This window comes from Brachyhypopomus gauderio, chromosome 9, assembly GCF_052324685.1.
Source record: "Brachyhypopomus gauderio isolate BG-103 chromosome 9, BGAUD_0.2, whole genome shotgun sequence".
Taxonomy (NCBI): domain Eukaryota; kingdom Metazoa; phylum Chordata; class Actinopteri; order Gymnotiformes; family Hypopomidae; genus Brachyhypopomus; species Brachyhypopomus gauderio.
In genome coordinates this window covers 16,965,983-16,991,864 of record NC_135219.1, presented here as the reverse complement: position 1 = coordinate 16,991,864, position 25,882 = coordinate 16,965,983, and the positions used below count along the sequence as shown (strand labels likewise).

General features: G+C 44.5%; 1 protein-coding gene across 9 annotated transcripts in view; it reads left to right on the top strand.

The window, feature by feature from the left end:
* Window positions 1–25,882, top strand: part of gphnb (gephyrin b) — a 119,727-nt gene that overhangs the window by 58,189 nt on the left and 35,656 nt on the right. For all 9 annotated transcript variants that reach the window (XM_077017690.1, XM_077017689.1, XM_077017688.1 and 6 more), the window contains exons 3-6: window positions 1,368–1,425; window positions 1,820–1,912; window positions 10,362–10,456; window positions 15,129–15,195. In XM_077017690.1, the coding sequence (XP_076873805.1) occupies window positions 1,368–1,425; window positions 1,820–1,912; window positions 10,362–10,456; window positions 15,129–15,195 (313 nt within the window). The remainder of the gene's footprint in view (window positions 1–1,367; window positions 1,426–1,819; window positions 1,913–10,361; window positions 10,457–15,128; window positions 15,196–25,882) is intronic.

Here is a 25,882-nt window from a genome sequence, read left to right as displayed (position 1 = left end):
GACACACACAAGCACTTAACAAAACGGAGAACACAGCATCCCAAACACACACACACACACGTACGTGCTCCTTGCAAATAGAAGCCTCAACCTGAAGTGGTTACCTTGGAAACAGTGGGGGGAGGGGGCAATTTATTTCTGCACAGTATATTGTCATTTGGACCGAAGAAGAAACAAACCAAAATCAAAGGAGCAACATCTTAGAAACAAAACAAAGCTCTTCACGAGGAGAGAGGGACGCTCATCCGTCCTTCTGCTCGTCTATCTGGGCTGGATAAAGTGTTCTTCTGTTGTGGCGCGTGCGCAGGGTTCCCCGGGAGAAGCGTCATCCGCGTGCCTGTTTCATCATGCAGGATTTCGGAGTAAGCAGCGCAACTTAAGCCAAGAGTCTGTTGGAGTGTCTGGAGCCGACTTGAGCAAGTGGATCAACCCGAATCAAAGCGGGTAGCACCAAGGTCACAGGGACGCGCAGGGCGCGCGCATCCTGACGTTCATTAATATGCAAGTCCCTCTGGATAAGAGAGTCTGCCAAGTTCCCTAAATGTAGTTTCACGAAGCTGTCTTAGCCTGTATGATGCAAGAATTAGTTAAGTAAGGTTAATTTGATTCACAGTGGGAAGTCTTTTAGCGCAGGGTTACTCTCCAGGACTGCAGCAAAGTGGAAGTGATTTATGTGCAAATTTATTTCCATGTTGTTCTGCTTAGGTGGGTCATTCAAGTAAAAGTGTTTAAAATAGGTCTAATTCTGAGAACACATTACCATCAGAATAGCATAATATATTCATCAGTATGTATGAAACATTGCATTGAAAACGTTTAACAGCTTAACAGGATCATCATGCGACAATGAAAGCCGCAGGTGTATGTTCGGAATATCGACCGAGCGGTCCGGCTCGGGCTTAAACGGGCCCGGAGATTAGGAACCCGGAGTCTTTCCAGCTGCTGTCGTAGGAGGATACGCGATGCAGCAGTGGCCTATAAATAGCGCACCACGCAAAAAGGAGGCCCTTACATAAGACCGGGCTACAGCGCTCTTTAGTTTCCGCCTTGGGCGATTCCTTTCTCGTTCTTGCTCTTGTCTTGATGCGCGATGTGGCCACCAGAGGGCACCATGTCACACACATCAGCCGTGGCCTAACCCTTGCTCAGGAGAGACGTGTGTGTGAGCCACTGCAGATGAACACACGCGATCTCTACACGAGGGGCTTGGACAGTGCACATAAAACATGTTTTATCCAGATTTACGAGATGCGTCATTAGTCCTCCACAAGAACTGTGAATGATTATGGATTTCTGCAGTTTCAAATTGTGAAATGCCTGTTCCAATCAATTACTAAATATAAAATGACGGTGCTTTTGTCTTCTAGGCTAGGTGGAACCATCTCAGCCTATAAAATTGTTCCAGATGAAATTGATGAGATCAAGGTATGTGCACATGTGTGTGCTTTTTAATAGTGCATGTGTGTATGTGTGTGCGTGTGTGTGTGTGTGTGTGTGTGTGTGTGTGTGTGTGTGTGTGTGTGTGTGTGTGTGTGTGTGTGTGAGGCGTGTCATGCATATCATAACATTTATAATGTGCAGCGAAGGTACCACAGTAATAATATTAATATTTATTTCATGAATACTTTAATATCCTTTCCCATCAGTCAGTAATATTATAGCCCAAATCATCTCAGCTTTATCCAAATATTGCTAATACACTTATGGAATATTTCACTCCACTCATGTGGCTTCTGGTTAATTACTTAGCATGTGCTTCCAACATGTGCATTTCCTGCAGAAGCTACTGACGGACTTGTGTTGTACTGTTGGTCCTCAGGAGACCCTGGTGGACTGGTGTGATGAAAAGGAGCTCAACCTCATTCTGACCACTGGGGGCACCGGCTTCGCACCACGTGACGTCACACCCGAGGTAGGCCGAGTGGGTTGTCTGAAAATGAAGAAGACGCGTGCACTGTAGCCCTGTCCCAGTTCTTAGCCTAGCCCTTAGGTCCTCTTTGAAATGCACACTTTCATGACATCTTCAAAGGGTGAACAACAGGGGCGTAAGCGCTCAAGGCGTCTTGAGGGCAGACTTGGGACACACCAGCTCACATCAGATCAACTGTATACGTCACTTCTGCTCGAACGTGATTTACTGGGTTTTTTATTTATTTTTTTTGCCTGCATGCCGAATTTAACAGCTGCACTCTATATTAGCATAAAACTGTAAGCTAGGTGGTAAGTATTCCTGAAACGACCTCCATGGATGTCCTTAGCTCGTATGAACTATGCATTTCATTATGTTACATTACAGGTGCTTTTACGAGAAGCATTATAGGTGCCTTTTAAGAAATGTTAAAAACTTTCACCTGATAAGAACAGGTGCATGCAAACCAAAGGTGAGAGGTTGCGTGTGTGTGTACATGTCCGGACGGGTCCTGTGAGAGGTTAACATATCCGGACAGGTCCTGTGAGATGTTAACATATCCGGACGGGTCCTGTGAGATGTTAACGTATCCGGACGAGTCCTGTGAGATGTTAACGTATCCGGACGAGTCCTGTGAGATGTTAACATATCCGGACGGGTCCTGTGAGATGTTAACATATCCGGACGGGTCCTGTGAGATGTTAACATATCCGGACGGGTCCTGTGAGATGTTAACATATCCAGACGGGTCCTGTGAGATGTTAACGTATCCAGACGGGTCCTGTGAGATGTTAACGTATCCAGACGGGTCCTAGGAGATGTTAACGTATCCGGACGGGTCCTGTGAGATGTTAACCAGTGAGTTTGCCTCTGTGGGTTTCATAGATTCAGGCGAGGTTAAAGCAGTTGAGTCCTCTACTCCAAGTCTGACACTTCAGTTCCTCCCACAGGCCCAATGCCGACATCTTTGAGGTTTCTAAAACACTTTAACACGAAGCCTCAGTCAGTCCGCACGCCACTATTACGTCAGGCGTCTGGTGTTCCTCTTTAGCCTTCAGAAGCATTTTTAGACATATGAATCATAATTACACTTTATGGTATTTGTAATATAAATAACATTTTTCGTGTTTTATAGATACCCAGTATAGTGATATATGCATGTGGGCACTTTAAAGGTTTACAACAGATCAAAATTGGTTTACCCTGTTTGGTGAATTTTTTATGTAGCGACGCAGTCCCTCCACGTCACACCACGATTGCTCTGTGCACTGTACAAAAGTCATTTTGCTTTTTGCTAAAAGTTGCATGCACAGAGAAACAGATGCAGAGAGGCAGTCTAAATGAAATAAAACTTAAATAAGAATATTACCATCTAATCCAACGCAAACTTTGTAGGTCAGTTTAACATGCATTTTTAGAGGAAAATAATTTGGTAAATAAAGTAAGTAATTCATGTAAAGTAGAATGTAAAAAAAAAATTATTTGTTCTCATTGTTCTCATTTGATTAATGAAAACCGTTTATCAAAAAGTAGTAGCCATTTACAGATGCAGAGATTTATGGGATACTAATGTGTAAACAATAAAAATAAGCCGATTTTATGTTCCACATTTATAAATTGAAAGATTTTGATGAACAAGCATTATGTAAAAAAACAAGGGAACAGCAAAAGAAAAACACAAAAAAGCTTCATAAATGCTATATTAGACATATACATATTCAACAGGGGTTTATTTAAAGAAGGTCACATAAAACAGGATAAGCTTATTTTACATAAACCTACCTTGTGTGGGATATGTGAAGCAGGTCACATTTCTATAATATTGATCTCAGAGCAATGTGCATCCTGGTTATGGCCCTGCACAGAAAGCTAATAGCTTTGCTCTCTCTGCAGCAGAACCTTCTTCGCTAAGCAGGATTTATAGCTTAGCCAAAAAAAAAAAACCAAAAACCAGGAATTATAATGGCCCAGGGCTAGACCATCTGCTAGACCGCCTTCAGCCACAAGAGGGAGACACAGGATGGCTCCGGGGTAATCAGAGGTAATTAGGCCCACCTGTCCTCCTGTCCACTTACGAGCAGCTCACGGTCTCCCTGGTGCGCAGTCTTTGTTCAATGTTCTGACAGAATCCAGGCCCAGCCTTTCAGGGAGAGTCCTGGAGGGCTGTCATCTCTGGGGTTTCCAGTTATTCCATTCCTCTCGAGTTCCCTCGACCCCTCACCAGGTTCCTGACCTCCCTTGTGTATTCCTCTGGCTCTTCTTTCTCTTTTCTTGGCTTACTGTAGCCTTCTGCTTGGCTTGGAAAGCCATTTTTGAGCAGTTATGGTTTTTTTCCTTTTGCTCTCCATTGAGAGTATATAGAGCTTTTCCCCAGACAGCCTTAGTTGAAGTTTCTCATGCTGTCTTGAGTAGTCCCCTCATGTCCAGCTAGTGCTAGCACCTGGTTGGTCCGGGCATTTCTGCGTTTGTTTGGGGTTTTTTTGGTTTGGTTTCTCAAGTTCCCCTAGCTGCTCTACAGGTGGACGGTCGTGCTGGTCGGTGACTCGTTCGGTGTAAGATGGTCTGCTGTACATGGGGAGTGCTGTTTGAATCCAGCTGAGAGTGAGTCACCCTGGTTCAGGAACATGAAACACCCAGTTTTCATTCACAGCCCACTATGCTACGCTAACAGAGCTGAATATAATGGTGCAAGGAGGTTGAATCAAAATCTTACAACAGCTGTCAATTCTGAATCTACTGTTAAGGATTCTGGAGTTCCAAGCACATGATAAACCTTGTTAACAAGTGCTGACAGAATCATATTAGTAACCTAACATTTTACGTATGTCGAGAAGCATTATCCAACAGTAAGACCACCCATATTACACCAGAAAATCAGAACACCTGGTAAAGTACACAGAAATGTAGCGGAGTTTAAGCTTACTTTGATCTAGCTCTGAGTTTTGTTTTATGATGGTTCATTCACTTTTTGTCTATCAGCATAAAAACATAAGTAAGGGTTAGATTTAGGCTTAGACCCAAGCATGGCTTAGTCAAGTTCAGTGATCTGGCAAAACTGCAAAACTTTGGTGAACTGCAAATTAACTTAGTCTGACATTGCAGACTCTTGTATTTTTTGTAGTTAATGTAAGTTTAGTGTATATTAGTAAGTTTACATAAGCTTTAGGCAACATTAAGTCTACTCATTTTACTTCGAAAGGGGCAAAATTCTGATGAATTGGTCATATACTAGAATTTTGAATTGTGTTCATTGCAGAAACATTGTATAGATAGATTGAGTGTCCAGAAATGAAGAATTAAATTATTTAGAAAGAGGAAGTGCCAGGGAACCAGCTCCTGGACTCATCACTGGTGTGTTGGTGTCCCAACAGAAACTCTCTCAGTATTTTATGGAAATGGCTACACTTAATGAGTGCAGAGCCATTTGCCAGGTCTCTACAGATATATTCACTAAATATCCTGGCAAAGGCTGATGGTCCCATTCAAGTTTTTTTTCTTCTAATTTATATAACTGAATTTATATAACTGAATGTTTTTTTCTATTTGGACTGCTGAGGTTGCAGCTAAACGATATTTATGAAAGGTCATAGCCTACAATTCATCGTTTAGAGCCATTTATCCATATTTAGCCAGTAATCACGTCCATTATGTGAGAGTATTCAAACCTAATCTGCACATCAAGGCGATCTGTGGTTTGCTGCCAGCTGAAAGTTAGACAGGCCTCAGCTAGGACACCCACGTCTCCCGAGGACCCGTTACCTAACGTCTGTGTGTAAATGGGCAGCGTTACTGTTCATATGTCTCTGTTGTTCCTGGACTAACCCTGTCCAGGTGTGGGGAGGGGTTCCTCACAAAAGTGATGGGGACAGGGAGTCTTATTTAGAGCAGAATGAGGCATAGCTCCTCCTGAACTTGACAGGTTGTCTTTCAATACCTCATTCCTTTACACACACACATATATGCAAATATACATAAAATCTATCTCACTCTCTGTCTCTCTCTCCCTCTCTCTGTCCCTTTATCTCATCATTTCTTTGATCTGTCCCTGCCTTCTTCTCCCTCTCTCATAGTGTCTGAAGTGTCATTCAGCTCAAAGACAAAGGGAAAGAACCACCTCCTCGCCTTCATTCATACACACACACACACACACACACACACACACACACACACACACACACACACACACACACTTTTGCAATGACACAGTGATAATTGTACTCATTCCTCTTCCTAACCTTCATCCTCCCCTTCTCTCCTCTGCACAATTGTCTGAACATGCCGCCTGATTAAGATAAAACACCACACTGTGCTTATATTGCTACACACACACACAAACACACACACAGTCTGATTAACAGTCTGACATAATGCCACACTGTGCTTATATTGGTCCACACCAATGTGTGTGTGTGTGTGTGTGTGTGTATATATATATATATATATATATATATATATATATATATATATATATATATAGAGAGAGAGAGAGAGAGAGAGAGAGGTTAAATGTGACATATATATATACTCACCGGTCACTTTATTAGGTACACCTGTCCAACTGCTCATTAACTCAAATGTTGAATCAGCCAATCACATGGCAGCAACTCAATGCATTTAGGAACGTTGACATGGCCAAGACGATCTGATGCAGTTAAACTCAGAATGGGGAAGAAAGGTGATTTAAGTGACTTTGAACGTGGCGTGGTTGTTGGTGCCAGACGGGCTGGTCTGAGTATTTCAGAAACTGCTGATCTACTGGGATTTTCACACACAACCATCTCTAGGGTTTACAGAGAAAGGTCTGAAATAGAGAAAATATCCAGTGAGTGGCAGTTCTCTGGGCGCAAAAGCCTTGTTGATTCCAGAGGTCAGAGGAGAATGGCCAGACTGGTTTGAGCTGATAGAACAGCAACAGTAACTCAAATATCCAGTCGTTACAACCGAGACATGCAGAAGAGCATCTCTGAACACACAACATGTTGAACCTTGAGGTGGATGGGCTACAGCAGCAGAAGACCACACCGGGTGACACTCCTGTTAGCTAAGAACAGGAAACTGAGGCTACAATTTGCACAGGCTCACTAAAATTGGACAATAGAAGATTGGAAAAACGTCTGGTCTGATGGGTCTCAATTTCTGCTGCGACATTCGGATGGTAGTCCGAATCGTGTCAACACCACAGCCTACCTGAGTGTTGTTGCTGACTGTGTTCATCCCTTTATGACCACAGTGTACCCATAATCTGATGGCTACTTCCAGCAGGATAACACGTTCACTGTACCCTAATGGCCTCCACCATCACCAGATCTCCAATAGATTACTTTTGGGATGTGGTGGAACGAGAGATTCACATCATGGATGAAAATGAAATTTGTTTATGGGGCGGTGTAAAATGGACGCAATTTAAGTGTTATATCGCGATCAATCGATCGCCGGTGGTTGGCGCCAGAGCGAACTAGTAACTTATTGAATCATAGATGTGGATCAGAGATAAATAAACTAGATTTTTTTTTTGGCATGAAAAATCGCAAGTGTGTTGTGAGAGCGTGTGAAAACGGTCAAATGCGTGTGTCTCATGCTCCATGCGTGAGAGTTGGCAACCCTGACGTATGTAGGCATACAGTACTATTTTCATGCTTAACTGAATAAACCATTGAACACGTAGCCTACATTTTATTGAGCATGTATTTTTCAAATATCAAGTATCAAAGTAGAACAGCTTCCTCAAGCAGTCATTGATGCATTTTGGAAACAGGAGATGAGCCCCTGGTCTAATGCACCCTCTGTATTAAGAAACCCTATCTCAAAAACTCACTTTTAGTCATTACTTGGGTAGCACGCATATTCTGAATGAGCCATATTAATCCAGAATAATTTCAAGATTTCAGTGAGATTAATCTAGATTTAAAAAAATTATCTATGCCCACCCCTAATAAATAAATAAATAAATACATAAATACATTATATATATATATATATATATATATATATATATATATATATATATATATATATATATATATATATATGTACACTATGTAGAGAGAGCTATATATAGAGCTGCATGACATATCTTGCAGATTGGAGATCCCATAATTGCTATATAGTTAAAGACTGGCCTGCATTTAATATTATTTTTTAAAGCCGGTTCCTTTTGTTGGACTTGAATGCTGTCATTCTTCCAAACCTCCCCAGGATTCTCAAAAGCAGCTTCAATTGTTCAGGGGTGCTCACAGCACACGAGCAAAATGAGGATTTGGTAGAGGATTCGTTTGCATATGGAAGCTTTCTGATATCAGTACTGCAACGTCTAACACACGGAGCGCTGCAGTACTGTGTAACACTAATCAGCTGCACACACACACACACGCACCCGTACGCACACACCCACAAACACCCACACACTCATGCACACACACACACACCCACGCACCCGTACGCACACACCCACAAACACCCACACACTCATGCACACACACACACACACCCACGCACCCGTACGCACACACCCACAAACACCCACACACTCATGCACACACATACAGAAGCCATCAGTTTAATTTATATACCCCCTTTCATATACTCAAGGTCACGTCACATAATCCATACATGAAACATGTGACACAGGACAGCCAACAGATTAGAAACAGTACCAGAATGTGGTCAGAACAAAAAAAAAAAACGTTTTAGCTATAGTTTACAGTTCAAGAAAGGGATGAGGAAATAAAGGTGTGTTTGAAGTTCAGATTTAGAGAAGAGATCAGGAAAGAGACAGAGAGGCTGTGGTAATGTGTTCCATGGGGTCGTTGCCATGACACTGAAAGATCACCGTCCCCTGCAGAGCTCAGTGGTAATGAAGGGATGGAGGGGCGTGAGCTTCGTACGTCAGCAGGAGGGGTTTCAGTGGTACGGGAGAGGCAACCAGCGTAACCGCTATATATTTGGAATAATGTGGGCAGATTTGTTTGTATGTGAATTCTGTCAGCTGTATTTTGGACATACTGAGGAGGGTGGGTTGCCATGCCAGTGAAGAGAGTTTGTTATGATGGGATGAGAGGACGCTGGACCTGGTTCAAACAACCCCTCGCTTCTGTGGTGTAAGATTAGGACATCAAAGATATTTGTTTGTTTCCTTTTTGCATCCACGCGTTCATGGATGTAAATGATGAGTTTTCTAATAGGAAAATTGCAGGGCTACAGTATAGTTTTCAGTGTGAAATGAGGCCTCTTGGTTACATGATAGGTAGGGACAGTCAAATTAGCTTTCTGGAAGATTCAGGAAGACTCCTGGGTCAGGCTGCTTCGATCCCGACATGATCCCAACATGGGTTTGCAAACAAGGCTGATGAAAGTTGAATGTGTGTGCTACAGACTAGCAGTGATACTGAGGAAGATGTTTCAACGAGGAAAACACTCCTATTTAATTAGGGTGAATTTCCGGCCAGAGTGTGAAGTGTTAAATGTAGCTATGACATTCCTTCTCTGGTGTAATAAAGTTGTGTGATACCTCTACACTTCTCTCTATCTCTCTAAAACTCTATGTCTCTCTCTTTCTGCCTCTGTCTCTCTCTTTCTGCCTCGGTCTCCTCTCACTCTCTGTCCTCCTTTGATGCGTTGCATTTCACTGTTCCTTCTCTCACGGTCTTTCAAAAGTGTCATTCAGCTCAAGGACAAAGAACACACCCCAGGGAGAGAAAAGCCCCTTGCCATCAGTTGCTGGCACTCCCTCCCTCCCTCTCTCTCTCTCTCTCTCTCACACACACACACACATACATATTAATATATGGAAGAAAAGCAAGAGATCCCAGACATTGTGGACTAACACACTGAATACAAAGAATCCCGAATGTTTGTTCATTTTCCACGTGTCCAAGGTCAGAGCCTGTACACACTACCATGGTTTTCTTGCTTTAACACACTTGAAGCAGCATGCCCAGTCATTTACTAACAGCCTTGGTTATGGGTGTTAGAGCAGGGACGCGCAGAAGCTTGTTGTGGGCAGAGGTCAGTGCTACAGGTTCACATCCACCTGAAAGGAACTGAGGTTCAGGGGAGTGGGCGTGGTCATTGGAGTGGGCGTGGTTGTGGGGGTGGGCGTAGATGTGGACATTGGAATAGGTGTGGATGTGGGCGTGGATGTAGGAGTGGGAGTGGACATGGCTGTGGTCATGGAAGTAGATGTGGGAGTGGATATGGGTGTGGTCATGGAGGTGGGAGTGGATATGGGTGTGGTCATGGAAGTGGGCGTGGATGTGGGAGTGGTTATGGGTGTGGTCATGGAAGTGGATGTGTATGTGGGAGTGGATGTGATGGTCATTTTTATGTATTATGCATGTATTATGGCAAACAAACATAATTCTGTCTATATATGTCTATATTCATTGCTCTCTCTCTCTCTCTCTCTCTCTCTCTCTCTCTCTCTCTCTCTCTCTCTCTCTCACTACCTCCTCAGGCTACTAAAGAGGTGATTGAACGAGAGGCTCCAGGTATGTCTTTGGCAATGCTGATGGGCTCTCTAAACGTCACCCCTCTGGGCATGCTCTCCAGGTGAGTGGTCGAGCAAGCTCCGCCTCCTCTCCAAGTGTGTGCAGACAAGCTCCGCCTCCTCACGCCATTGTCAAAATCAATAAGAAAATGTGTTACTGTTTTCTTTGACTTTTGAAATTCTGCTTCATGCTAAAGTTATGCGTATAGGAGTCTGAAAGTGATATTTGCTAAGCTAGCACAATGATAGGTTGCTAAGCTAGCACATTGATAGGTTGATAAGCTAGCACATTGATAAGTTGCTAAGCTAGCACATTGATAGGTTGCTAAGCTAGCACATTGATAGGTTGATAAGCTAGCACATTGATAGGTTGCTAAGCTAGCACATTGATAGGTTGATAAGCTAGCACATTGATAGGTTGATAAGGTAGCACATTGATAGGTTGATAAGCTAGCACATTGATAGGTTGCTAAGCTAGCACATTGATAGGTTGCTAAGCTAGCACATTGATAGGTTGATAAGCTAGCACATTGATAGGTTGATAAGCTAGCACATTGATAGGTTGATAAGCTAGCACATTGATAAGTTGCTAAGCTAGCACATTGATAGGTTGCTAAGCTAGAACAGTGACACTGTAGTGTAGTGTAGAACAGACAATTCTATTGTTCTACTATTTTCAGTATTTTTTATGAGGGCAGGTATCCAAACATGATAAGCAAAATCGATTCATTCATAAACATAGACACCCCCCCCCCCCCCCACATTTCTCTTCACCTTTCTTCTCAATCTTTATAATTCTACCCCACAAACCCCTATAAATAGACCTGAAATAGCTCCCATTACATACATAAATTAATAAGTGAATTATAAGGAAAAATAAATTAGTACATGAATAAAATAAAACACACAAAGCAAAATAAAATTATCCAAAAACAAATAGGTAGTGAAAAAATGTTGACGTTTGAAATTGAATTAAGTGATTAAATCAGGACATATTCACATGTTCACATGCACATACACACCCAAACACACATACACAGATATACACATACACACAAATACACACACAAATACACACACAAACCCATACACATACACACCCTTACACCCAAACACACACACATATGCATAAACACACACACATACACACACATACCCATACACATATACATCCATACACAGACATAACCATACACATCCATACACACACACATACCCATACTCATCCATACACATCTATACACACACATACCCATACACATCCATACACACACATAACCATACTCATCCATACACATCTATACACACATACCCATACACATCCATACACATCTACACACACATACCCATACACATCCATACACACACATACCCATACTCATCCATACACATCTACACACACATACCCATACACATCCATACACACACACATAACCATACACATCCATACACATCTATACACACATACCCATACACATCCATACACATCTATACACACATACCCATACACATCCATACACATCTATACACACACATACCCATACACATCCATACACATCTATACACACACACATACCCATACACATCTATACACACATACCCATACACATCCATAAACATCCATACACATCCATACACACACACATACCCATACTCATCCATACACATCTACACACACATACCCATACACATCCATACACACACACATAACCATACACATCCATACACATCTACACACACATACCCATACACATCCATACACACACACATAACCATACACATCCATACACACACACATACCCATACACATCCATACACATCTATACACACATACCCATACACATCTATACACACACACATACCCATACACATCCATACACATCTATACACACACACATACCCATACACATCCATACACATCTATACACACACACATACCCATACACATCCATACACATCTATACACACACACATACCCATACACATCCATACACATCTATACACACACACATACCCATACTCATCCATACACATCTACACACACATACCCATACACATCTATACACACACACATACCCATACTCATCAGGCCCGTAGCCAGGGGGGATCGAAGGGTTCGTTCGATCCCCCCCCCCCCCCCCCCCAACCCCCGCACCCTCCCTCCGTACACACATGCCCCTCAAGATAGGTAGGCTATTCAATGAATGAATTGTTAATCTCCGGTTAATATACAGATGAACAAATAAGGACAGCAACAACAGACTCACAACGATAACAGTGTTGCCAACTCTCACGCAATGAGCGTGAGACACACGCATTTGACTGTCTTCACACGCTCACATGCCACACTTCCGATTTCTCACGCTAAAAAAAAACTAGTTTATTTACCGCTGATCCACATCTATGATTCAATGAGTTACTACCCCCTCCCCGCCCCGAAATCTAATCTCACTAGTGATTTTGAAAAGTTGGCAACCTTGCTTAAAATTAATAATATGTTTAAAATAGTGGTGCGCCGTTAACGGCGTTCGTTAATTTGATACTCTTATCGGGCGATATAAAAATTATCGCCGTTAATCTATTCTTAAAGTTGGGTTGGGAACTAGGTCAAAATGGGTAAGCAAACTATGATGACTTTCAACTTGATAGTTTAGCTCGGCTGTATTCCTAACCAAATTGCACAGTAGGGGCGAGAACGAGTTTTCAAACCTGTGAATTACAAATCGTACGTGTGTTTACATGGACGCAGCCACGAAGTCGCCAGGTTTGCTTCATGGAAAATTCATTTTTAGGAACGTAAAGTGTTACCGGTCGTTTTCTGCATGGTCCTAGCGCTATATTCGTCGCTATTTAAATATTTCTTTTTATTAACTGTTAAAACTGCAGAGGACCAAAACCGGCTTTTGAAAAAGTCCTCCCCAAATTACGTCCGTGAGGTTAAATGTACTAAATGTTGGCTTACATTTCAAATATCATGTTTAGCTGAATAAACATGTTATCAACCCCTTTTAATGTACAGTATGTAAGCTTACAAATTCATGTTTAACTGAATAAACCGTTGAACACGAGTAGCCTACATTTTATTATGTTTTTTTTCTTCAAGTATCAAAGTAGAACAGCTTCCTCAAGCAGTCATTGATGCATTTTGAAAACAGGAGATGAGCCCCTGGTCTAATGCACCCTCTGTATTAAGAAACCCTATCTCAAAAACTGACTTTTAGTCATTACTTGGGTAGCACGCATATGAGCCATTTTAATATAGATTAATCTAGATTAATTTCAAGATTTCAGTGAGGTTAATCTAGATTAAAAAAATTAATCTATGCCCACCCCTAGTTTAAAATAAAAGGTTTGAAGTGTGCTCGTGTATTTAGGGGGCATTGGAGTAGAGAGCCAAATGAAGTCCACTTTTGGGGGAAAAAGATCCCCCCATCACAATGCTGGCTACGGGCCTGCTCATCCATACACATCTATACACACACACATACCCATACACATCCATACACATCTATACACACATACCCATACACATCCATACACATCTATACACACACACATACCCATACACATCCATACACATCTATACACACACACATACCCATACACATCCATACACATCCATACACACACACATACCCATACACATCCATACACATCCATACACATCCATACACACACACATACCCATACACATCCATACTCATCCATACTCATTCATACACACACATACCCATACACATCCATACACATCTATACACACACACATACCCATACACATCCATACACATCTATACACACACACATACCCATACACATCCATACACATCCATACACACACACATACCCATACACATCCATACTCATCCATACTCATCCATACACACACACACAAATACTTGTGCGCATGCTGTTCTGTTATTTGAGTGAATTATAACACTTCCCATTCTGCAGCTTCTGTTTCAGTGAAGTTGTAACATTTCAGTGTAACAAACGTATAGCAATACACAAATACTCCATATGTGCTTAATTAATTAAAAAACTCATTATAATTCGTCTGCATAATATTATACTGTATATTGTGTATTATTAAAAAATGCTGATGATAATCACCAGTAATGGCTGGGAAGTTGAACCCTTAACCCTGGTTTAGATATGAGACATTATGGAAGGCTTTAATACGTTTAGACAGAATAACCCTCTCTTGCAGTTTGTCCAATGTAACGTTCTCACACCACACTTCCATATCTCACACCTTGTGATAGGAATGACACACAAGGTGGAAAAATAGATTCACCGACCCTCCAATCTACTGAAGGCTCAAGATTTGACAGGGATTCAGACTCCTGAGTGATACATTTGTGCTTTGATGTACAAACAGATTACTGTGGTGTGTGTGTGTGTGTGTGTGTGTGTGTGTGTGTGTGTGTGTGTGTGTGTGAGTGTGTGTGTGTGTGCATGCGTGCGTGCGTGTGAGAGAGAGAGAGAGAGAGAGAGAGAGATAAAGAGAGATTGAGTGATCACTTGATAAAGCGTTTAAGCACTCTGCCATGTTTGATAGGCTCCTCGCAAGCTCAGTTTTAAAACTGAGAACGAGAATGTCTGTGGTCATGTGGCACAGCTGAGGTTCAAACCTCAACTTCCCCACCACACTTCTGAACAGCCAGGGAGCTGCATGAAAGTTGCAAAATGAATTTCTGAGATTTAGATTCAATGATGTCAATGTTCTCTTTACAGACCAGTGTGTGGCATCCGTGGGAAAACGCTCATTATCAACCTCCCTGGGAGTAAGAAGGGCTCACAGGTAGTGTGTGTGTGTGTGTGTGTGTGTGTGTGTGTGTGTGTGTGTGTGTGTGTGTGTGTGTGTGTTCCTTTGCTCTCCTCCATCTGCTCTCTTCTCCATCCAGCTTTTCCTCCCCCTCTCTCCAACCTTGCTCTCTCTCTTTCTCACTGCGTCTCCGTCTTTCTCACTACTTCTCCGTCTTTCTCATGCCCTCGCTCTCCTTGGCTCCATGCGGCCCGTCTCTTTCTCTCCATCTTCTCCCTCTCAGTCCCCTTCCCATCTGTTTCTGTCTGCTTACCCACCCTGTCCTCTTCATCAGTGTAATATCTTCCTCGTTAAGGATCAGTTACAGTACCCCCCCCCCTCCATCTGCTGCCATATTAACGTCAGGAGCAAGTCCCTGGAGCAATTACAGCTACACGTGTAAGGACTCTGCTCTCTGACTTTTATTACACTGTACATAGCATGAAGTGTAATGGAATCTTATAGTGTGAGTGTAGGAGATCGGTGTCCTTTAATGAATCTTCCACGCTACATGATTTTATTGATTTCACGATTCATGATTTCTTTGCTGGTCCAAGCTGCTGGCATTTTAAAGATATGGCTTGGATGCTTTTCGCAGAACGCCTCGTGTGAACGCTGTTTAGCGTGCCGGATGCACCGTGGACGCACGCTAACGCGCATCACAGCGTCTCCCTGACTCGTCGGCTCGTTTTCGGCTCGCTCGTGAGACGGAGCGGAGAAAACAGTTCTGATTGGGCACTGAAGCCTGTCTCCTGGTGCGCGGAGGAATTCTGGGTGTGTGGTGTGCAGAGGAGCTGACAGCTTTTTGTGTTACGAGTCTATGGAGTTGTGCTTCTGTGGTTGTGCAGCCTCGATTTCAGACGGACCAGTTGGAATGAGTTCTCCGAACTGGCAAGCCTTCTAGGAGAATCACACAATCTGAGTAATGGCAAAGCGGGATTCATGGGTTTCCTAACTCCTTCCTGGCACACTCAACCAATCATCATTTGGCTCTCAGCAGTAGCCAATGAACACGTCCAGACGTCAGGGCGGAGCTTCTCACCAGTCAACTTCCACTCCAATGGTGATGTGGCTCCGAATTACGAGAGGAAAAGTCCACCTTGGGCTTCCTGCTCACTGACATTTTATACAGGAAAAGAAGTTTAGACTTAAGTGTCACCACAGGCTTTTTCTTCTATTTTAGATCCTTCTTGTTTCAGACAAGGCACCTGGAGGGGAGATTAGCAGGAGTCCTTCAGGTAGTGTGTGTCCCACCTGGATGGCCTATCTCGCTGGTGGATTTTCCAACAGTTCTTTGCCCCACTGAGATCTCTTTCATCATGTTCTCTGAGTTCTTCGTCTGTACTGACGTGTGGCAGGGTGTGGAGTTCCTAGTGCGATTCCTTTCCCTGGGGTAACCGCTCCAATGCTGCAGACACAGTGAAAGAATGTCCCGAGGCCTGTCTCTCTCTCTCTCTTTCTTTCTATCTCTATTTCATCCCTGTCTCACTTTCTCTCACTTTCTTTATCTCACTTTCTCAGTTTCACTTTCTTGGTCTTCGTCACTCATGCTTCTCTCACCTCCCGCTCTTTGTCTCGCGTTGTCTCACGTTTTCTCACTTCGTCTCATCGCCTCCCCTCCAGGCTGCACGTAGGTGAATACGACACTAGAACTGTGATGATTCAGGCAGACGTGAGGAAGCAGGTGCACGTAGAACAACAGAATCGAACGTCCACAGAAAGGCGTCAGACTGAATGTCAAACTGGCCAAAACAAGCACAAACTGGCCAGAGAAGAGCAGGCAGAAAGGGTGAATGGCAAATATATATAAGGCTTGATAACTTGGCATTCGCACAATCACTAACCCTAACACAATAACTAAGTCTGAGTCTGGTTACTGTCCCACAGGAAGGGTATGTGTGTGTGTGTGTGTGTGCGTGTGTGTGTGTGTGTGTGTGTGCAGGGGTGTAACAGCAAATTTTGGGCCCTGTACACTCTCAATGTCAGTAAATGAGGCACATGAGCAAAATGGGCCCCTCTCTCTACTCGGGCCCTGGGTAGTCAGGTCCACTTTTCCCCCACTACCACGCCCATGTGTGTGTGTGTGTGTGTATGTGTGTGTGTGTGTGTGTGTGTGTGTGTGTGTGCGCGCGCTGAGAGAGCATAGATGAGTCTGATTATCAGACTAATGAGGCTAAACAGTGGGAAGAACTATAGAGTGTGTAAGGGTGTGTGACTAGAACATTTAGAGTGGGAATGTTTTTGTTTGTTTGTTTGTGTTGGTCTGTGCTGGCACACAGACACACCCTTTCATCTGTCAACTCTGGGTTCATGTCTCATGACAGTCAGTAGTTCTTATTTAAGTCTTTCAGTAACTCTGGTCATGCCTCCTGATGTTTCTCTGATGTTACTTGTGTATTTCAGCTTCTCTCTAAATTGCTCCTGGAATCAAATGAAAATTTCTAGTCTTTATAACCTTTATAACAATCCTTTGTCATTTTATCCCATCAGTATTATTATTGTTATTGTAACGTGGTGTGCAGGCGGAAGGACGAGGCACGGAATCCAGCTCGCAGACTTCAACGTCACTTTTAATTAAACACAATTCGCGCAGACAGCGCACGTTTAAAAGCAATACAGTTAACATGGACAGACTCCACAACAAAGACGAGCACAGGACCCTACGCGAATGCACACTAAATAGACAGACCACATAATCCCCACGTGATGACGAGACGAGCCACAGGTGAAACTGATTAACACACGGACACAACCACACCCACGAAGATACACAAACGCAGACGACTAGACGTAGACGACATAAACACACACCCAAAGGGGTGGGGTCAGGGGCTGTACTGTAACAGAGCCCCCCACCAAGGGCACTACCCGTCCCGGGGTGCCGACAGAACTGAATGCCCCGAACCCACACCGATGGGTGGATCCGGAGCCCTCAGTCCTGTGTCTAGGAGATGACGGTCCTCAGTGGAGAATCCACCACAAACAGCCTAGAACACCCTCCCTGGGAATACTGGGGAAAACGTTAGAAACGAAAAACAGAACGTTTACAAACACACACACAGGAACATTAATAGACAGCGGCACAAAAGGGAAAAGGGGATTCGGGATACACACGGGGACGGACACAAACACAGGCACAGACATGCACAACAACGGAGCCAGGCTTCGTGCCTGGAGGATGGCTGTCAGGAGTGAAAACACTCTGGGGGCTGCGGGCAGGGGTGAGAACGCTCCGGGAGCTGCAGGCGCTGCGGTGGGTGGTCCTCCTGCCACCTTCGCCGCAAACCCTCCGCTGGGTGTGGCGCGGCTGGCGGACGGTCCTTCAGCGCTCTCGGTGGGCGCACCACTGGCTTCTTCGGAGACCCTCGGGGGGTGCGACGCAGGGTAGGCCTGCCGACGCTCGCTCTCCCTTCTCAGAGGACCCCACCCAGGCACTTCGCCCTCTCCTGGCGGTCGCTGCCCCGGTCTGGCGGTGTAAGCTGCTTCCTCCATCTCCATCTCCTCTTCACCGCCTTGGCTCCAGCTCATGGGCTCCACCGGGCTCTCATCCCGAGTGTAGTCCATCGTGCTTTCCTCTGAGTTCTCGGGGGAAATGCCTTCCCTCGGATCTTTCCTCCCCCTCACGGTCTCGGCGGAGTACTCCGAGGGGGCCAGGCTCCCTTCCTCCTTCTCGAACTCACGCTCCGAGCACTTGGACAGAGGTTGGCTGTCCTCCTCCTGCGTACCATAACACTTGGTAGGCGCTGTGTAAACGGACGGTGGAGGACTGACGTCTTCTTCCTCCTCACCGTAGTACACAGTGGGGGTGGAATACACGGACGGTAGCGGGCTGACGTCCTCCTCTCTCTCTCTCCGTCGCATTCAATGGGAGCTAAGTACTGGGACGGCGCATAACTGGGTCCACCGTCCGTCTCTTCCTCTCCCGACTCATCACTCCCGAATTCGAATTCGGTAGGGGTCATAGCCACCATTCCCGCATATACTACCAACTGGTCCTCCTTGCCATCCTCCAGGTCTTCCAGGGGGGAAGACTCTCTTCTCATTGCGCGGAGACCCTCTCTCCACACAGCCTGAAATAAGAGGTCCTCTCTACTCTCCTCTTCGGGGTGTGCCAGGGTCGGAGGGCAGTGCCTCTCACTCCACACCCTCTGTGCGGCTAGCCGGTGGCATTCTGCTTCCGCCTCCGTCTCGGCCGCCTGAGCTAGACGCAGCAGGCTCGCGCAAACGGGGTCCTGCTGCATCTCTACCCATGGCACGCGGCGACGCGGCAGCCTGGCATGTCTTGGTCGGCTCGTCTTTCTGTAACGCGGTGTGCGGGCGGAAGGACGAGGCACGGAATCCAGCTCGCAGACTTCAACGTCACTTTTAATTAAACACAAATCGCGCAGACAGCGCACATTTAACAGCAATAAAATTAACGTGGACAGACTCCCAACAAAGATGAGCACAGGACACTGCGCGAACGCACACTAAATAGACAGACCACATAATCCCCATGTGATGACGAGACGAGCCACAGGTGAAACTGATTAACACACGGACACAACCACACCCACGAAGATACACAGACGCAGACGACTAGACGTAGACGACATAAACACACACCCAAAGGGAGGTGTCAGGGGCTGAACTGTAACAATTATCTTCAAGTTCAATTGAGGCCCAGTTCATGAAACATGCATGATGCTGAAAGATAATGAATTACATAGACCCTTAGTTTCCTTGAAAAACATAAAAACAGAACATAAGACGAAGTGAGCAGTCATTCTGCAGTATCCTGGGTACAGCTACAGTAGCTACAGTCATTCTGCAGAACCCTGGGCACAGCTACAGTAGCTATAGCCATTATACAGTACCCTGGGCACAGCTACAGTAGCTACAGTCATTCTGCAGTACCCTGGGTATATAGTAATTCTGCAGTACTCTGGGCACAGCTACAGTAGCTACAGTCATTCTGCAGTATCCTGGGCACAGCTACAGTAGCTACAGTCATTCTGCAGTACCCTGGGCACAGCTACAGTAGCTAGAGTCATTCTGCAGTATCCTGGGTACAGCTACAGTAGCTACAGTCATTCTGCAGTACCCTGGGTACAGCTACAGTAGCTAAAGTCATTCTGCAGTATCCTGGGCACAGCTACAGTCATTCTACAGTACCCTGGGCACAGCTATAGTAGCTACAGTCATTCTGCAATACCCTGGGCACAGCTACAGTAGCTACAGTCATTCTGCAGTACCCTGGGCACAGCTACAGTAGCTACTGTCATTATACAGTACCCTGGGCACAGCTACAGTAGCTACAGTCATTCTGCAGTACCCTGGGCACAGCTACAGTAGCTACAGTCATTCTGCAATATCCTGGGCACAGCTACAGTCATTCTGCAGTACCCTGAGCACAGCTACAGTAGCTACAGTCATTCTGCAGTATCCTGGGCACAGCTACAGTCATTCTGCAGTACCCTGGGCACAGCTACAGTAGCTACAGTTATTCTGCAGTTTCCTAGGCACAGCTACAGTAGCTACAGTCATTATGTAGTACCCTGGGCACAGTTACAGTAGCTACAGTCATTCTGCAGTATCCTGGGTACAGCTACAGTACCTACAGTCATTCTGCAGTACCCTGGGTACAGCTACAATAGCTACAGTCATTCTGTAGTACCCTGGGCACAGCTACAGTAGCTACAGTCATTCTGCAGTATCCTGGGTACAGCTACAGTAACTACAGTCATTCTGCAGTATCCTGGGCACAGTTACAGTAGCTACAGTCATTCTGCAGAACCCTGGGCACAGCTACAGTAGCTACAGTCATTATACAGTACCCTGGGCACAGCTACAGTAGCTACAGTCATTCTGCAGTACCCTGGGTATATAGTAATTCTGCAGTACTCTGGGCACAACTACCAGTAGCTACAGTCATTCTGCAGTATCCTGGGTACAGCTACAGTAACTACAGTCATTCTGCATTATCCTGGGCACAGTTACAGTAGCTACAGTCATTCTGCAGAACCCTGGGCACAGCTACAGTAGCTACAGTCATTATACAGTACCCTGGGCACAGCTACAGTAGCTACAGTCATTCTGCAGTACCCTGGGTACAGCTATAGTAGCTACAGTCATTCTGCAGTACCCTGGGTACAGCTACAGTAGCTACAGTCATTCTGCAGTTCCCTGGGTATAGCTACAGTAACTACAGTCATTATACAGTACTCTGTGATCCATACAGCAGCTGCTTTTGCCGCCTGTGTGTTTACAGCAGCAGCTGTTATGAACTCATATAAGATGTAATTCCATTGGTGAGATGAATCATTTGTCAGTGTGTATTTTGGTCATCCTGTCTTAAAGACATTTTTATCCTAGAGTTTGGAATATAGACTGCATAGACTATCAGACTGCACAGTTGGCTGTGACTGAGATCCTGTGACACAGTGGTCACTGTTTCACTCTCTTTCTCTTGGGTCAGTTCGGCTGGTTCTGTCATCTCTCTAGTTTCTAGTACCTCACAGACCTTTTGGCTTATTACATGTCTGAAAATGTTATTCCTTCAGTTTAGACTAGTCATTACAGCACTCATCATGACATCATGAGATAATGCACAACTGGCCCGGATGAGTGAACGCTGGCGCGATTTGCAGCCGCTGCTCGCCGGTAGTCTAAGTTTGAATCGCTGTAGCGATTGATCGTTTTATCGTAAAAGTTTTATCTTGAACTTTTAAAACTGGCATTTGGATTAGGCAATTGTTTTAATCTGGACAGGTAAAGCTTTCCTTCTGTGATATTCCGGTGGTATCAGCAAGAGTGGTGATTTAGCTATTCGGGCCTGAACCGCTTCTACCTGTGTTTACCTGCCTGTCCAAGCTGCCCTGCGGATTCACCGACAATGCTACCTGGAACGATCCATATCTGGTCGGTGTTTGTTTGGACTGTGGTGGCATTCATTCACCAACCTGTGATGGGTCTGCTTCAGTACTCTGCTGCTGAGCTTCTCCGCCTCCGTTTCCACCTGTCTGCTCCTCCACTGGATTTATTACAGTTACACCCGGATATACCATTCCTGCCTCGCCGGAGATACATTCACCGCGGGTCTCGTCGGAATGTCCAGGAAGACTCGTCGAAAGCAATAAAATCATTCTGGTCCACTTCTCGTCATCCTCAGCGCAACACTGGTCGGGTCGCTGACCACAGTGTGCTGGCCTGCCTAGCCCGGTCGGCTAACACCCTGGCTAAAGGCGAAAACTCCACTGTCAACTTCGGTCTGCTTAACATCCGCTCACTCACGAGCAAGGGACATCTCATCCAAGATCTCATCATGGACCGTAAGTTGGACTTTCTCTGTTTAACTGAAACTTGGCAACAGCCAAGTGACTTTACACAACTCAACGAATCTGCACCACCGGGGTTTGTTTACATCTCCCAACCACGTGTCACCAGCCGTGGAGGAGGTCTCGCGATAATTCACCACGAGAAGTGGAAAGTCTCGCCGGTGTCTGTCTCTACCTTCTCCTCCTTTGAATCGACCGTGTGTATGTTGTCTGGATCTATCCCCATCATCATTACTGTTATCTACCGCCCACCAAAACCAAACAGAGAATTTTTAAATGACTTTGCCACTTTGCTCGCACAACTGTCTGCTCTTTCACCAAATAACATTGTGCTGGGTGATTTTAATATTCATATGGACAATATTAATAACCCTCTTACCAAAGACTTTACGAATTGTATTGAGGGCTTTGGACTTCAGCAGTACATCAATTTTCCTACTCACTGTAAGGGTCATATCCTGGATTTAATCTGCTGCTCAGGATTATCTCCCTTAGACAGTACTGCTGATGAACTCCCCATATCTGACCATTTTCTCCTCTCATTTAATGTTTGTCTCACACTGCCTATTAATAAATCCCCTCGTCTCATCTCTTTCCGCAATATTAAGGACATCAATTTGGATTCTCTCTCCTCCAGCATTAACTCCACAATGGACAATCATAATCTAACCACTCTTGATGACCTGGTATCACACTACAATACTGGGCTCCACTCTGTACTAGACTCTCTGGCTCCACTTAAAACTAAATCCGTATCATTTTCCCGTTCAGCCCCCTGGTTTACACCCGAACTCCGGCTCATGAAGGCCAAAGGGCGGCAACTTGAGCGGCTCCAAAAGAGAACTGGACTTTCTGTTCATAAAGACATGTATAAAGATCATATGCTACATTATAAGGACTGTATTTCACAAAGTAAATCTAGTTATTACACTGACATAATCCATTCAAATGAAGGTAATTCTAAGTCATTATTTTCACTATACAAAAGAATTACTCAAGCCCCGGACTCTCTTCCATCTCATCTGCATTCAGTTGATTTTTGTAACTCACTAATGTCATATTTCAATGAAAAAATCTGTAAAATTCACCATCATCTTGGTTCACAATCAACTTCCAGGTTTACCTCTGATTTCTCTCCTCCTGCACTTTCTTTCTCTCTCTTTCATCTTCCTTCCATCTCCGAAATCTCAGACATTATCCGGAAGCTTAAGCCATCTACCTGCCAGTTAGACCCCATCCCCTCAGTACTAGTAAAATCCTGTCTTCCCTCACTGGTTCCTATAATTTCTTCCATTGTCCACTCCTCTCTTTCCACTGGAACTGTTCCTGCCTCTTTAAAAACTGCAGTAATAACTCCGATTCTAAAAAAACCTGGTGCAGATCCAACTAATTTCAATAATCTACGACCAATTTCTAATCTACCCTTCATTTCCAAAATTTTAGAAAAAATAGTAGCATCTCAACTACATACTTACTTATCATATAAAAACCTGTATGAACAGTTCCAATCTGGTTTCCGCCCTTTCCATAGCACAGAAACTGCCATGATAAAAGTCACCAATGACCTCCTTATGGCAGCTGACTCCGGCTCACTCTCCATCCTTATCCTACTAGACCTAAGTGCAGCATTTGACACCATCTGTCACACCACCCTCCTCAATAGACTTTCTTCCATTGGCATCACTCAGACTCCCCTAAGTTGGTTCAAATCATATCTCTCCTGTCGCACACAGTTTATTCAACTAAAATCATTTACATCTCAGCCATCTCCTGTTGCTTCAGGTGTGCCTCAGGGCTCCGTCTTGGGGCCCCTTCTTTTTATCATTTACCTTTTTCCCCTTGGCCATATTTTTCGTAGACACCACATTAGCTTCCACTGTTATGCGGATGACACCCAGCTCTATTTCTCCTGTAAACCCACTCTCAACATCTCACTCACCTCCCTTACTGATTGTTTAACAGACATAAAATCCTGGTTCTCTGCCAATTTCCTAAAATTAAACAGTGATAAAACCGAGGTTCTCCTCGTTGGCACTAAAACAACATTATCCAAAACCAACAGTCTGTCTATTAATATTGACAATTCTTCTGTTGTCCCCTCAACTCTGGTAAAGAGTTTGGGTGTCATCCTCGACACTACCCTATCTTTCCAATCCCATATCAATAACATTACCCGGTCTGCCTACTTTCACCTACGAAATATCAGTCGTCTCCGCCCATCTCTTACTCCACATGCCACTGCCATTCTTGTTCATAGTCTCGTCACTTCCCGTTTAGATTATTGTAATTCTCTTCTTTTTGGTCTTCCACACAAATCTCTCAATAAGCTTCAACTGGTTCAAAACTCTGCTGCCCGTATCATCACCAGAACTCCTTTTTTCCACCATATCACTCCTGTTCTGTCACAGCTTCATTGGCTCCCGGTCAAGTTTTGCATAGATTACAAAATCCTTCTTCTCACTTTCAAGGCCATCCATAATCTTGCTCCAATCTATCTTTCTAATCTTCTCACTGTTGCCACTCCCTCTCGCTCTCTCAGATCTTCCTCATCTATACACCTTACAATACCCTCTGCCCGTCTTGCCACCATGGGGAGCAGAGCTTTTAGTCGCTCTGCTCCGCGACTTTGGAATTCTCTGCCATCTGATCTACGGAACATAAGCTCTCTTAATCAATTCAAATCCTCACTTAAAACTTACCTGTTTAGGTCAGCCTATAACATCTGATTGGTCTGCCAAATGTCATAATGTAAGTGTGAATTTGCTTCTGTTGTATTATAGCTTTAACTGTTTTAAATTGTTTGTTCTCTTATTTATTGCTGTGTTGTCTGTAAGGTGTCCTTGAGTGTCAGAAAGGCGCCTATGAAATAAAATGTATTATTATTATTATTATTATCTTAAAAGCTCATAGTGTCGGTCATAACTGCTTTGAATCTTCAGTCAGTGACTGACTCCAATCATAGCTAATATAATGACATGATCAGTGAGAAAATGTTTGATTTTCTGACTGAAACCTGGCAACAGCCAAGAGGCAAGGGGAGTGGCCTGACTGTTGTCCAAGGGGAGTGGCCTCAGTGTTATCTAAGGGGAGTGGCCTGATTGTTGTCCTAGGGGAGTAGCTTCAGTGTTGTCCAAGGGGAGTGGCCTGACTGTTGTCCAAGGGGAGTGGCCTCAGTGTGGTCCTAGGGGAGTGGCCTGACTGTTGTCCTAGGGGAGTGGCGTCAGTGTTATCTAAGGGGAGTGGCCTGATTGTTGTCCTAGGGGAGTGGCCTCAGTGTTGTCCATCAGGAAGGATGAAAAGATCCATTTGTTCCTCGTGCTAGAGCACCTGATGCTTGCTGTCTGTAGCTTTTTACCCCTGCCACTGTC